At 35.4% G+C, this 15,504-nt stretch overlaps 1 protein-coding gene across 4 annotated transcripts in view; it reads right to left on the bottom strand.

Annotated features, from left to right (window-relative positions):
- LOC120629925 (5'-3' exonuclease PLD3-like) overlaps positions 1-15,504 on the bottom strand; it is a 65,956-nt gene that overhangs the window by 7,339 nt on the left and 43,113 nt on the right. Inside the window, exons 1-7 of one of the 4 annotated variants that reach the window (XM_039899011.1) lie at positions 11,545-11,647; positions 10,467-10,579; positions 9,994-10,158; positions 9,020-9,197; positions 7,710-7,844; positions 5,045-5,167; positions 2,460-2,528 (exon numbers count right to left, since the gene is read on the bottom strand). In XM_039899011.1, the coding sequence (XP_039754945.1) occupies positions 2,460-2,528; positions 5,045-5,167; positions 7,710-7,844; positions 9,020-9,197; positions 9,994-10,158; positions 10,467-10,579; positions 11,545-11,568 (807 nt within the window). In that variant the 5' untranslated portion in view covers positions 11,569-11,647. Of the gene's footprint in view, positions 1-2,459; positions 2,529-5,044; positions 5,168-7,709; positions 7,845-9,019; positions 9,198-9,993; positions 10,159-10,466; positions 10,580-10,762; positions 10,954-11,219; positions 11,239-11,544; positions 11,648-15,504 lie in introns of those variants that run through there. The other 3 variants (XM_039899012.1, XM_039899010.1, XM_039899009.1) reach the window with 3 other exon arrangements.

Here is a 15,504-nt window from a genome sequence, read left to right on the forward strand (position 1 = left end):
TTATTTCAAATCGATTCATCGATTAAAAAACTAAAAGTTATCATTTTTGCTTTAGTACTCACCGATTACTTGATTGGTAATTGTATATGACCAATTATTTTCACCAAACGCATTATCAGCATAACTGCACAAATTTTCGAAAGTATACCTAACCTACCCTTTTTGCGTAAAATATTTATTGAGCAGCTGATAACTTGTATATTATCAAAATATATAAAAGGCAAAGGTCACTGACTGACTGATTGATTGACTGATCTATCAACACACAGCTCGAACCACTTGACGGATTGGGCTGAAATTTTGCACAGAGATAGTTATTACAACGTAGGCATCCGCTAGGAAAGGATTTTTTTAAATTCCATCAGGGTTAAATATGGGATGAAAGTTTGTAAAAAATTCTTCATTTATCAATTTATTTTTCAAGCTACATCAATTAAACTTTGATTTTAGGTTTTCGATTTATAATAAAGAAATACGTATTTCATAGGGGATCAAAATTTATATGAAAGTTTCTGATTTTCTAAGTAATTTCCGTTCATATTTTTCTATAAGCAGCAAGACCTTTTTTTAACCCTTTGTAGTAAATTTAACAAATCAAAAATAAAACTTAACGTGAGCGAAGCCGCGGGCAAAAGCTAGTTCTGATATAAAGAAAAATTCTGGGCTGGATAGTTTATTTATCGAGGATGGATATTGCTATAAGACAACAAGCTACAATCAAAGAAAACGTAGCATCGATAAAAAATGTTGCAAAAAAAGGGAAAAATGTTCCTCTCGGGAAGAAAACAGATAGAAGTTAATTTGCATGCGCTGCCTGAAAGGTTAGAGTTACGCAAACAAATGTGTTTGACGGAATTGTTCCCCTTTAAAATTTCTATTAAAAATCGCAATAACATGTTAGACACGTCATGTTCATGTTGTTTCATGTTGTGTTCTTTAACGTTGACTCTATGGAGGGTAGAGGTAAGGAGAGTCATCTGTGTATATGAAAAAGTGTCGTCAAAATGTATTAAATTAGGATAGCGCCACATTTGCATCAGGGTAACTCTTAAAAGAAGCGCCAAATATAAATACCGTACTATTTACTGTTTACGAAATAAAATCACTCTAAACGCACGTTTGGTTATAATAAATATGTAAGGTTATATTTACCACAATATTTTGTACAACGTAAGTTGTTGAAATTCTCAATAATTAACTACTTTAGTCGATAATGACATTAAATTTTTTAACTCTGCATACTTCAATTCATTTACGATTGCTACATTCATACCATACCCTGTGCATCCACCAGCGCCATTGTGGAGGATTTTTGAACTGTTATTTAGCGCAACAACTGGACACTTTTTCAACTTTTCTCCCATATAAGATGACTCTCCTTACCTCTACCCTCCATAGTTGACTCGTACGCGGACAAAGTCGCGGGGGACCGTTAGTAATAGGTATAGTAAATGGCTGGAAACCTTGTAGTAACTTGGTCATTGCCAACCGCAAGAACGTCGTCAGTGATCAAATGTTAGTTATTTTTAGCTCACCTCGTACGATCCATTTAGAATGCACAATAATTTTGAAATTTTTATTATAGTGTTTCTACCTACATTTGGAGGAAATATCAAATAAAATTTAAAAAAAAGTACGCGCTCAGGTCGACTGTCGATTGTCAGACAGTCGTTCAATTCCTGTCGGTTCCGAATTTTTTATATACAATCCCTATCCCTATCCCTATCCCTACTAATATTATAAATGTCAATGTAAGTTTGTTTATTACGCTTTCACGCAAAAACCACTTAAACCGATCCTCATGAAACTTTGTACACATGTTCTTGAAAGTGTTAGAAGTAATATAGAATACTTTTTATCCCAACATTAAGCTCGGTTCCTTTGGGAGAGGGGATGAAAGTGCTTAACGATTTTACACCATAACTCCGACAAATTATAACCGATTTAAATAATTATTATTGTACCTACTATAGAGGTTATAATATGTGTTTAATTTTGCCCAAACTGTGGTTGGAGATAGAGAACAGAACTCCTCAGCAGACAGCAGCAAACCCCTGATTAAAGGCTTAGCGATACTGAATACTTTTAATTTTTTTTAGAACTAAAACTAAATTTAATGCCACATCAAAAAACAAAATCAAACGCAGACGAAGTCGCGGGCAACAGCTAGTATCAAATAAAATAAAGTAAAGAGCGCTCAGGTCGCGATTGCCAGAGAGTCGTTCAAATCCTGTCTGTTCCTAAATTTTTATATGCAATCATGCATAAGATAAGTATGCTATAATTTTATGATGAGTTTATTTATATGTACGATAAGATTACTTTATAGTCTATACTAATATTTTGACGGCCGAATGGCGCTATGGGCAGTGGCCCTGCATTCTAAGTCCAAGACTGTGGGTTCGATTCCCACAATTGAACCTGATCCACATTTTTAAATTTCGGATTTAAAAACTCACATCGAATATTTTTCCTAAGTCCGTAGCGAGACACGAACAATTGTAGGCGAGTATTCCCAACTCCTTGACCTGCAAACAAAACTATTTTTTAATGTCTATCTCACGAAGACAATTTAGCGCAAATGAGAAGTCGTTTTGGAGTATGGTAATACTTGAACAACGCAGTAAAATGGATGATGGATGGTCTACGATGCTTTAGCTCGGGCTTTGACAGAACGTTTGTAAAATAACCAGGAGTACCGGATTTTCGACTCTAAAATAACTAACATCAAGTCAATTTTACTTTGACGATACAGAATTTGATCAAAACGACTACTCGATTGCAAGCGAGCAAACCTTGCATGCTATTCTCTTGTACGCAGTATAACATCTTACAAAGTAATTTAAAACTTACGGGTAGGCATTGTAAGAGTTATAAAAAGCCTACCCTTAAGTTTTATAACTCGTACTGTATTAATATAACTCATTTTATATCATCTGCATACCATGTGCATACCCTCTATGCACGCGACTGCTTACGCTGTTACAACACTTGAAAAAGACACTTATATATTAGGAACCCCATTATAAACTCGTGCAATTATGTTATAAAGAAATCTCTAAACTTACATAATTAACAATTTATAATAGTGACATCCCAATCCACGGGATATATGGTAAAATGGGCAGCACTACTTTTAGATCCGACGATTTAGTTTAGTGTAGTGCAGTGTTTGTGTACAACCCAAGCGGCACCAATAAATATTTGTTTGAGCTCTAATTTTCAATCGCCAGATAATTTTTGACGGCCGACTGGCGCAGTGGCTGGCGACTCCGCATTCTGAGTCCAAGGCCGTGGGTTCGATTCCCACAACTGGAAAACGTTTGTGTGATGAGCATGAATGTTTTTCAGTTTCAGGGTGTTTATCTGTATTTATGTATAATATTCATAAAAATATTCATCAGTTATCTTAGTACCCATAACACAAGCTACGCTTACTTTGTGGCTAGGTGGCTATGTGTATATTGTCGTAGTATATCTTTATATACAATATATTTCTTGTGTGCGAGTGTATATCACTGAACTCCTCCTAAACGGCTGGACCGATTTGAATGAATTTTTGGTATGCGTTTGGGTGGCACCCTGGATGGCTTAGATTCACGAATCAGCCCGACAGATGGCGCTGGGGTCCGCTAATGTATGTATAATAAACTGAGGAAGAAATTTGTCGTTTTGAAAGTTATCTATTGTATATCAACATCTATAGTCCTTAGCAGTACACGGCTGGACTAAAGCAGTCTTTTTTGCATATACCACGCTGGGCAGATCTGTTGGGAGATCGCAGTATTCATGTGTTGTTATATTTCCTTAGTCACGTCGTACGCCATGCTGATATCCCATTATACCCACGGCATAAGTTTTATATTAATCAAATTCCAATTCTTAGGATTCCAAATTAAAAAATCATCCCTAAAATTATTATGAAAATTATGCTTAATTTGCTACACTCCGCGAACAGCAGGAGAATCTGTATGGTGTAATTGATAATTCCTTCAATCCTTATACTCCACACCAAACAGATCTTCGGCAATGTCCCCTTACGCACGTTTCGCTCCGAAACCGGAGAATCTTCAGGAGATAAATAAATAAATATACTACGCCAATACACACATCGCCATCTAGCCCCAAAGTAAGCGTAGCTTGTGTTATGGGTACTAAGATAGCTGTTCAATATTTTTATGAATATAATACACATAAATACTTATAATATACAGATAAACACCCAGACACTGAAATGGCTGAATCGAACCCACGGCCTAGGACGCAGAAAGCAGGGTCGCTGCCCACTGCGCCAGTCGGCCGTAGATGTTGACTTTACATAGATTTAGTACTGTAGAGTATAAGGATTGAAAAAATTATAAATTACACCACACTTATTCTCCTGCTGTTCGCGGAGTATAGCAAATTAAGCTTAATTTTCTTAACATATTATGGATTTCCGCATAGTTACGCCTGCTTCTATCCAATAATAAAATTATATAAAAGTTACAAAAGCCTTCGAGATATACGTCCTTTTCTCTGATAGCCACACGGCCAAAATACAACTAAAAACTGCCTTTTATAACCGGAATCAAATTCAAATTCCAATTCATTTATTTCAAGTAGGTCTACTTTATAAGCACTTTTGAATCGTAAAGTAATAGTAGTATAAAGGTATTAAGGTTTGTGATAAAATTGGATTTTACCCAAGTTTCTTTCAAGTAGGCATGTATAGGCATGGGTATAGCAGTTATAAACCTATACCTAGAAATAATGGTTAGAGTTAATAATTGACAGAATCACTTGCTCACATATACACGCGCACATACTTGACATATATGCACTCACTCGTACAAATGCACGCACATACGCACACACACAGAAGCTCAGCGTAATGTTATCGCTCGTCTAATAACAATACCTACTCGTACCTAATTAATATATGCACCAAACAAGTTGTACTGTTGGTGTTCAATAAACTTTTTCATTTTCATTTTTCCTCGGACGAGCTGTCGCAAAAAGCTCTAACTACTAAACGTTTTGAACGTCTTTGAAACTTAGCTACCTGTGTAAGCGACCTCCAGTCCATGTTCGCGCTGCCGATGTAGAAGTGCGAGCGGTCTACCACCCAGAACTTCGTGTGTAATACGCCACCGCCCAACAGCTTTGAGAAGTTCAGACTACGCACCTGTGCAGAAAAAAGCACAGAATTAAGAACGTACGGAAACCGTGTACACGACTAATATCGAAGCGTGATAAAACCACTCCACTTTAGATGGGTTTCTCAAACAAACGGGTAGCCACTTCATACCGTTTAGCAGTTGAAAGTAAACATTTTACCTCATGTTCTAACTTTCTAAGCGTTCAACATAAAATGGGAAAATTGGAAACAAATTTGACCAAGCAACATTCCGCGGATGTAAACTGTAAAGTGAGAAATGCGCCAGGCGTTTTCACTGTCTCTGGACACAATGCACTGCGTTTAATAATGGCTGAATGAGGATTTACGGCAGTGGAGTGATTTTTGGCATAGAATTAGTTGAAAGGACGGAGTTCATATAGGCTACTTTAATCCCTGAAAAAAAATGGTTCCCACGTGATTTATGAAAAACTCAACAGGCGCCTGGGCAGGGTCACTGAACTTCACCCAGGTTCTGATGGAGTGCCCTGGGTAGCTGATATCCACACCGCAAGAGGAGTAGTGCGAAGAGCGTTAACTCGCATTTGCCCTTTTTCTCCTCAACTGATTCTTCAACGCTAGGCGTTTTAGAGGGGGGAATTTATGTCAAAGCCAATGACAGCAGCACGATTAAGCTGATAGTGTGAACTAACTATGTTTGATGCACTACGGGTTGTAATGGGGTATCTGTAGCATATTCTATTTTGAGAATAATCAAAGATTATCAAGAAAAAGGAATTTCTTTAAAGTTTCAGTGGATTCCAGTGGATGCACAAATACAAGAGTATTTGTTTTGAAAATTGGAATGAATATTTTAATGAGAGATCGCTCGATAAACGTATATGGTACAGGACCATTCAATCTGAGCCTCCTCATATACCCTGGTTTATGAATAGTAATATTAGTAGGAAAAATTTAATTCTAGCATTTAGACTTAGATCTGGGCACATGCCTTTAGGCAAGTTCAAATACCTAATGAGGAAAGTTGATTCTCCCAATTGTGATTTATGTGGTGAGGTAGATGATGTTTTACACTTACTAATGGCGTGTGTTCGGAATCACAGCTTGAGAGAAACACTAACCTACGAACTGAATATAAATTTTATGAACATTGGCATTTTTAATTCTATTATTAGCGAACCGTTGAGCACTTCGGCAATGAAACTTTATAGATTCGTTGGTGATTCTCTCAAATTGTTGTAGTTTAAGATTTATGTTTATTTTGGATTCATATTGTGTGTAACGATGGGGCTGATAGGTAACCTATAAAAGTCCCTTAAAAAAAAAAATAGATTAAAAAAAAAAAAAAACTATGTTTGTTACTAGAAAGTGTGTCAAGTGCCTAATTCTATAATTTTATATTGTTTATGATCAAGAAGTTTAAATACCAAAATTAGAATTAAATTCGTTTACTCCGCTGTAAGATTTGGTCGTTTATTCTTCTTCCCAATACCTGTAATTTTTGAGGACCTGCTGATCGGGTTCTCGGGTGCTGGTTCAAATAACCAACATAAGTTCGACGAAGAACGCGGGAAAAAATTGGGTTGGAAAAAGCTACACATTATGACGTATTCTATGTGAACAAATAATTATGAAGGAGGCAGTCGACTTACTAGAAACGGACATAAATTAGTGATATCTGCATATTGTCTGAGAAAAGTACAGAAATCCTTTGTGGGGATGGGTATATGCTTTTATAACATGATACCGAAGGTAATATTAGATCTACCTTTATCTAAGTTTAAACAATATATTAAAACACATTTAAAAATCGTGGTTAATACACGATTGATGAATTCCTTAACGACAAGGCTGCTGAGAAGCTCACAGAACAGATAAATTCTAAAGACTGTTACACTATAAATGATGTTGGAAAAGAGCATTATGCTGAGTTTCTTGCCGCCTCTTCTCAGTGAAATCTGCCTTCCGAACTGGTGGTAGTCACTACAAACAGACTGACTTGACGTTTCAAAAGTGCTTATAAATTAGGCCTACTTGAAATAAATGAAATTTGAATTTGTGCGTTTACGATATTTTTATTGGTTTTTATTATTATTCCTTTATTATTTTTTTTTTGTAATTTTAATTTCTTTCTTCGCTTAATAATCACTGGATTAAAATTTATAATTACCATTAATCCGACTACGAAGAAATTTAATTTGTATAATTAAAGAAATCTTATCGTCTTTTAATCAAATCCAATTTTTATCGATTTCTACCGTGGCCACCAACTACACCTATTTGTCTGAATAAAAGATTTTTGTAATTAAATCAGGGTTTAGAAGTTTTTATAGCTACCATTTTTCAGTATATTTCTTCTTCTTTAAATTTAAATTTTGATTTAGGTTTATTTGGATTTTATTTTATTTACTTTTGACCTGTATATATTTTAATTGCATTTAAAATTTAATTTTTTAACTGATGTACTTGTTGAACTGATGTAAATTTTTTATGGGTAAAGCCTGAAATAAATGATATTATCATTATTATTATATATGTAGCTCAGTTTTAGATTTCTGTAAAAAATATATATAAATCGAATCACGCTTACCTGGGCAGCTTTTTTCTTAACTAAATATTCAGTATCTATATTAGGGTTAGCCTTAGTGGGCCAGTTTTGAGCAATTTTCAAATTTATCTTTCTCTTAGTTCCGGCTGCAAGTAAGGCCTGGAAGACTTGCTCGCCCTAAAAACAAATTTCATAATTCAGTTAAAGGCACAATATTCCTTAGTCTGAAGCAGCAGAGCAAGTAGCTGTTTTTAAAACCTTAATTTAAGTTGGCCCTTGACTGCTTTTATAAGATGGTAGAGGGCTTACACTTTAAAGGGTATCCCCATTCACCCATCAGTGGCGTGCACTCCATATACGCGCAAAAGCACTGCCTACCTTTTTTTTTTTTTGGCGTGGTGGAAAAGCTTTATTAAGCTACCTCCGACCCTCGGGCAGGACGGACGTTATGTGGGACTCCCCCCTCTAAAGGGTTATACCCAAACTAAAAACCACCACGGCATGTCCCTCTTGTTGGCTTTGTTAGACGCCCGGGGAACCCGTTGTAAACCTCCCGGACGAAGCACTGCCTACCCTAAAATTTTTGTATAACTCATAAATGCGAAGGATTTTCCATTTTATGGCACCTTCCTTCTGACCCTGATCAAAAACTCTGTGCACCCCACTGGTACCCATACCCATACCTACCATACCTAATCGTTTTCTAGGCGACATCGCTTGGCGGTACGTCTTTGTCAATAGAGTGACTAAATTAACCTACCGTTAAAGCAAGTGATATCTTAATTGCTTAATTTAGAGCTGCGTGCCAGGAATCATCAGTCATCTTAGTACCCATAGCAAAAGCTACGCTAACTTTGGGGATATATGACGATGTGTGTATTGTCGTAGTATATTTATTTATTTGTTAATTTAAAAATACACATAAATGTGAAAAGTTAGAGGTGCGTGCCGGCGATCAATATTTCGTCTGACGGCCGATTGGCGCAGTGGGCACCGACCCTGCTTTCTGAGTCCAAGGCCGTAGGTTCGATACCCACAGCTAGAAAAATGTTTTCGATGAACATGAATGGTTTTTCAGTGTCTGGGTGTTTATCTGTATATTACAAGTACATATTTATGTATATTATTCATTAAAATACTCATCAGTCATATTAGTACCCATAACACAAGCTACGCTTACTTTGGGGCGCGATGGAAATATGTGTACTGTCGTAGTATATTTATATTTATTTATAAAAGTAAGACCAATCACTAGGCCATCACCGTATTTCAATTGCATATATAACAATTAATAATAAAAGCTAAAATGTAATTACAGTTTAAGTAATAAAATCTATTTTAATGAAACTTACCTCTATAGAAGAATTATATGGATAAAATTCATTAAACCTAAGCGTCCAATAGAAAGAGGCGATCTCTATTGTAGATTGAGCTTCATCTATCAGATCTAACCAAGCATTCTTGGTTCGTCTGTGAGTTGAGTTGGGAGGATACATGTGCCCCTCTGGTATACTTTCCACTAATGATAACCTAAAACAAAACAGTATGTGTATTAATATTTAAATATTGAAAGATATTAATCGTCCCCCTTAACCGCATCCACTTTTACGGGATTCTGTTCCCGTAAAAGTGGATGCGAATGCGAAATGCGAAAAATTATGAATAAAATTATTAAAATATAGTCCCATCATCTCCATCATATATCACCGCCAACGGGACACTGATTCATAGAAAATATAAAAATCTAGTTTACTTTACCCCATTTACTTAACAGGGACCATTACTTTAGGGATGAACATTTATAAAAAGTGTGAATGATGAAACCTTTACTTGAGGAATAAATTCAAAAGATATAATACTATGCTGTATACTGTGCTTTTAGGATAAAATGTGCAAATTCATTGATGGCTAAAAGAAATACAAATAGACGTAAACATGTACTAGATAGCACATAGTTTATAATATAATAATGACTTATAAGTCGTTATTATATTATCAACTATGTGCAAGTTTACATTGTTTAGGACAAACATGCTGTAAAGGACAAGGTTTTTTTATATAAGATTTTCTTGATAGTAAAATATTTTTTTTGTTAGCGTCAACAACATTGATGTTTATTTAATTGTAAAAAATGTACTTCGAAATACCCTATCTATAATTCTGGCATCTAATTTGAGCATTCTTGCTCAAATTTAGATGCTAGATTGTTTAGTAAAGAATGTTATTTTCAGAAGTCAATTGTGCTTCCTAAAATTGCTGCCTGTGTCATGTTGGCTTGCACCAGAACAACTATCAATACTGGAATAGTATAAAGGTAGGCACCAACCTACACTCGTCTGAGCAATGCAAGTTGATGTGAGCAGTAGCGGGCAGCACCTGCACGATGTTGGGCTGATCCAACAGTGGTACCAGCACTACCAGCACTATCAGAGCTATCACGATCGAAACTGGTATGCATGAAGGTCGACACCATATGCTCCGCTTCTTTCTTCTAAAACACAAAACGATTAAGTATCTATAGGGTATACTGGGAAACCAGAATACAGTTGTCCCACCCTTCCCTTTCTCATGAGTGTCATAGTATGGGACTAATGGAATATGAGACAGATCAGGTAGCATCCTCTGTGGTTTGCCCATAATCACAGAGAATTCTGCGATATCCTATATAATATTCCTTTGGTTACCTTGAACAATACCAGCAGGTAGGTGAGGGGTGGTGACAAATGTATTTTGATTTGCCATAACTACACAGAACTTACTTATTAACTTATTAAAGCTTTTAAGAGATAACATTATTACTTGTCATTATAGCTATTCCCGTTTTCATCCCTCATCATGAAGATCTGCTCCCACTGTTCCAGCTCCTCATCAGATGACGACGCGTTCCCCACACTCCCTGATTCTAGCACAGTCTGCAAGCAAAATAAAAAACATTAGTCAATTTTAGGATCGTTTTTTCCCCAATCAATGTCTAGTTTTAGGGAAAAAAGTAAAAGGGCAATTTTTTTTTGTAGATAATTTCATGTTCTACAAAATTTTTGTCTGTGCTGTTTTATATTAAAACAAATCGTTTGATAAAAAGTCCAAAAACTTACATTAATGTTGTTTAAATAATTTTTGAATAGAATTATTAAATAACCCATGTTCTTCACTTTCAATTCATGAGCTTCTTGGTTTTGCTTATAAAATCAATGATTTAAGTTACTTTTATATAACTCTTTCAAATTATGGTCTTTGTTAAAAACTTTAATAATAAACAAAGGAAAGCAAATGCCAGCCGCCTTGACCCGCGTTTTGTTTACATTTACATATTTTTTGACACAGACAACAGCTGAAATAACAATTTGACAAATGACAACTAAAAGTGATACTTGACGTCAACAAAAGACGTCTAGAACTTGCGTTAATTTTTTTTTTTTTATATGAAAGAATAATATATTTATAAAAAGTAAGTATGTATTAGTTAATTATAACCACTTCAGATTGTATGCGAATATTGCATAGAATCAAAACACTTCGGAAATAAATTGGATAAATAACGCAATCACTGACCTAATAATTGCTAAGATCAGTAAGCTCAACGGTTAGAAAAGCGGATTGAACTTATAAAAGGGGATCTGTTTATTTCATCGATAATAGTTTTAAAACTTTAGTAACTAGTCCTGTTAATTTTCAGCATGTAGTAAAACATAACATATTAATGCCCAGCACTCAAACTGGCAATACTTATACAAAAAAACATGAGGATCTAACACATCGGTAGGTAACCAAAGAACACCTTACCTGCTTACCTGCATATTATGTACACAATTTAAACATGATTAAAAAAATAAGTATCTACTTTTAAAAAATAAACAGCATAGTTCACAATACTAACCATTTTAATTTTGCTAAACAACATAATATGCAAGAACAAAAAGATAACTTATCAATTTTGAAAACTAATTTACTCGTGTTTGGCACTAAAACACGTAACCTAATGCGACTCATTAATAACTGCATTTTCGTTCAGAATCCTGATGTTGCTATAATACCAACAAATCGTGTAAGCGCTTTTGCAGCAAAAATATAACTGCAAAATAGCTGACGTTGACCCACCACCGCATTGTGAAATTGTGAATGTGGTTAGTACGTAGGTATTTCAAACACGATGGTATGTTATTCACAACTGTAAAATACTCGGGTAACTAGGTAACTGCAGAGCTGCACTACATTATAATGCAGTAGGTAGTTAGGTACGTAGGTAATTATTATTATCAAGTCACCGTATAATTTTGCCGCCATAACTATTTTACTGTCCTTACGTAATTAATTTTGGCACCTTATAAATTGTATTTGCAGCATGTAAGTGCAGTTATAAGTAGTTATGTACTTTTAAACTAGCGTTTCCTAGAATAGTATAGTAGTATTTCCGCGTACTATTTCTCAATTGACATGAAAATTGTCATGCCCTTTGCCACCTCCCCAGAAATATTTAAAAAAAATCGCCGGTCCCTCGAACAAGAGGATCACGGAGGAGTCCCTTGATACACGGCTCATACTAATTCACGGTCTTCACTCTAAGATTTTACGGATGCCTAGGGACGTGACATTGACACACGCTTCTAGCAGGAAACGCCCAGCTGCTGAATTGTTCGTTTCGAATTCCAACACAATTTTTTGAACGAGTTTCAAGTCATACTTTAAACTACCTTTGTTTTATTAAAACGGTCATAAGTTTCATTTTGGAAGTAGATAAATCATGAGGGCTGGATGAGACACACTGCCGTGCCGTGAAACAGGCGATTTTTTTTTATATTTTCTAAAACTGAGTTTCAAAAATGTCCTGAATCTGCAAAAGTAGAAGTACCTACTTACGTTTCTTAGTCATTCTTTTATGATATGCCTTTCCTTTTCCGGTTTCCGAAAAGAATTTGTGTTGTTACAGTTTTGATGTAGACAAGATTTCTAGTCGAACATTTTATGAAAATGTTAACTTTTATAACAAAAGCGATGCTTTTATATCAATCAGTGTAACATCAGTAACTAGATTTATATTGTAGCAAACATTTGGGGTCGTAAAAGCGATCGGCTGGGGGTAATACGGCTGTTTTTTTGCGCTTTGAAACTTTATAGCCGTTAATAAAATACTTAATAAACTGTCACATTTATTTGTGCTTTTTTGCCTATTCTCTCTTGCTTAGAAGATACTCAAGTTAAGCATACTATTTTTTTCTTTTTAAGTAATAATGTTACGTGTATATTAATCAATTTTGTATAACCTTGGCTTTAAGTGGGTTAAGTGTATAAATAATGTATGTGTACCTACTTACAATAATAAAATAAATTAAACAAATACATTTTTGTCGGGTGGGAGGCATTGGCCGTGGCTAGTTACTACCCTACCGACAAAGACGTGCCGCCAAGCGATTTAGTGTTCCGCCAGATGTTGCGTAGAAATCGACTAGGGGTATGACTACCATACTCCCTAACAGGTTAGCCCGCTACCAGGTAAGATTGCAGTCAAGGGCTAACGTGTAGTGGAAAAAATTAAAAATAAATAAAAAGCTTACTACTATTTGATTTATATTATAATTTATTCAATAGCTTTTACACCAACACTCGTTTTTCTGGTATTTCTTAAGGTTCACTTTTTCATAGTAATAATTGAAGGACCGAGCAAATGGCCCACCCTGAAGGTCAAAGTCAAGTCAAATATTGAAATAGGCACATAGATGGCACTTTTGGTGAAAATGAAATGAAATGAAAATACACTTTATTGTACACCAAATAAAAAAACAAGCATTAGCAAAAAAAGGAGAAAAGGTACAATGGGCGGCCTTATCGCTTAAAAGCGATCTCTACCAGGCAACCTACGAAATAAAATTGAATATATGAAGTTGTGAATAAGGGTTAGGGTGTACACAAAGTAATACTTGAATAATAAACATAAATTACAAAAATGTACATACTTCATAAAAAAAGAAAACAAAAGAAAATATATATAATAGAATATTTATAAACAATAAATATAATATAATATATACCTATATGTCATAAAGAGGCCAGAAAGGAAAAGAAGAATAAAAATGGTGCATTGATTATATACAAAATGTGTAAGTACATGGCGATAACGACATTCGTAAACTTAAAATTAAAGCTACGAGCTTTCCAAACGCGCCCTGCAATAAGAAGTCCGCAACAAACTTAGCCGGGTGTTCTTTTTGTTATAAGTAAACCATCGTCTTGATACAAAGCGACACTTGGTAAGACATGCAAGGAGCACTTCCTAAAATCTGCCATCCTGTGTCCTGAAGCGTAGGTGTTAAGCCTCATGCCAATCGACTTACCAGAAACGGATATAAATTAGTGATATCTGCATATCGTCTGCGAAAGGTGCAGAACTCCTTTGTGGGGTTGAGTATACATGATTTTATTTTTACAACATGATTCCTAAGGAAATTCTTGACCTACCAATGAATACATTTAAAAATGTGTAAAAACGCATCTAGTACAGCGAGGTTACTATACATTTGATGAATTCCTTAATGGCAAGGTAGATTGGAAGCAGCGAGCCTCGCTCTCATCTCCCGCAAGATAGAAAAATGATTGTAAATGTTGATGTTGGAAAAGAGCAACTACTGAGTTTCTTGCCGGCTCTTCTCGGTAGATTCTGCTTTCCGAACCGTTGGTAGAGTCACTACAAACAAACATACTTGACGTTTCAAAGTGCTTATAAAGTAGGCCTACTTGAAATAAATGAATTTGAATTTGAATTCATGTGCCTGTAATTCCACCGAGATAAACGCCCTTTAGAAAAAAACACAGCAATGTTGCTTGTCGGCAGAAATAAGCATGGCAATAGGACTTCCCCGAATGAGCTGTCAAAAAAATAGCTCTACTTCTACTAAAAAGTGGCAGAAAATTCTTTAGCATTATGTGCGTCTTTCGTATTTCATAAAATATTATAGTTGTGAAAACAAAAGAAAAAAGCCTTCGTATTGGTGAGAAACACAGACGCCGTAAGCGCGTTCCATTCTAACGTTTCATAACAGAAACGGCAGAAAAAACGTTACGTTAGAAAGCAATAAGAATGCATAGAATTTAGAACTGATTTTAAAGAACTACTAATTAAACTATGTGCCCACTTTTAACTCTTGTGTACCTACTCATCATCAACCCTTTTACGGCCCACTACAAGGCACAAGTCTCCTCCCACAATGAGGAGGGTTTAGACCGTAGTCCACTAAGCTGGCCCAGTGTGGATTGGTGGACAAACTCAATAAATCAAAGGGGCTATCCGTGACTCTGTAAGCGCAAAACTTTTGCTATATAAAATTTTCAATATACTCGTACCTTGCGCCTTTGTAGTTTTATTTCTAGAAAAACTTATACAGAAAATTTATAAAAAACTTAAAATTGCATATTATAGGAACATAGTAATACGACTAAATAAAGAATTGACATATTCTACAAAAGATAAACCTACATAATACACGTTCACCTATGTGAAAATGGAATCGTAAAAGATTCAAGCAAATAACGACTTGGCTGGGTCCTACTTCAACTTTATGCTTGCTTTATGCGCGAGGAATTTCGTACAACGACATCAGACGCAAAGTGCTCATGAATTTTTTATAAGCTCAGTGGGTAGTAATTTAAGAAAACTAAAACAAAATATGTCACTTTGTGCTTTTAGCAGCTTTTAACTAGCTAGCTTTTAACTTGACTGACCGGTTTCGATTTCAGAAAGTTGCAAGTCTTAAAACCCTACAGGGCCGCTTCGTGCACTTTTTTATTCTCACTTCGTTTGCAATTTTTAAGTGCCTTAAGTCAAATGTGTCATAGCTAATGTGTA

Source organism: Pararge aegeria, chromosome 15, assembly GCF_905163445.1.
Source record: "Pararge aegeria chromosome 15, ilParAegt1.1, whole genome shotgun sequence".
Taxonomy (NCBI): domain Eukaryota; kingdom Metazoa; phylum Arthropoda; class Insecta; order Lepidoptera; family Nymphalidae; genus Pararge; species Pararge aegeria.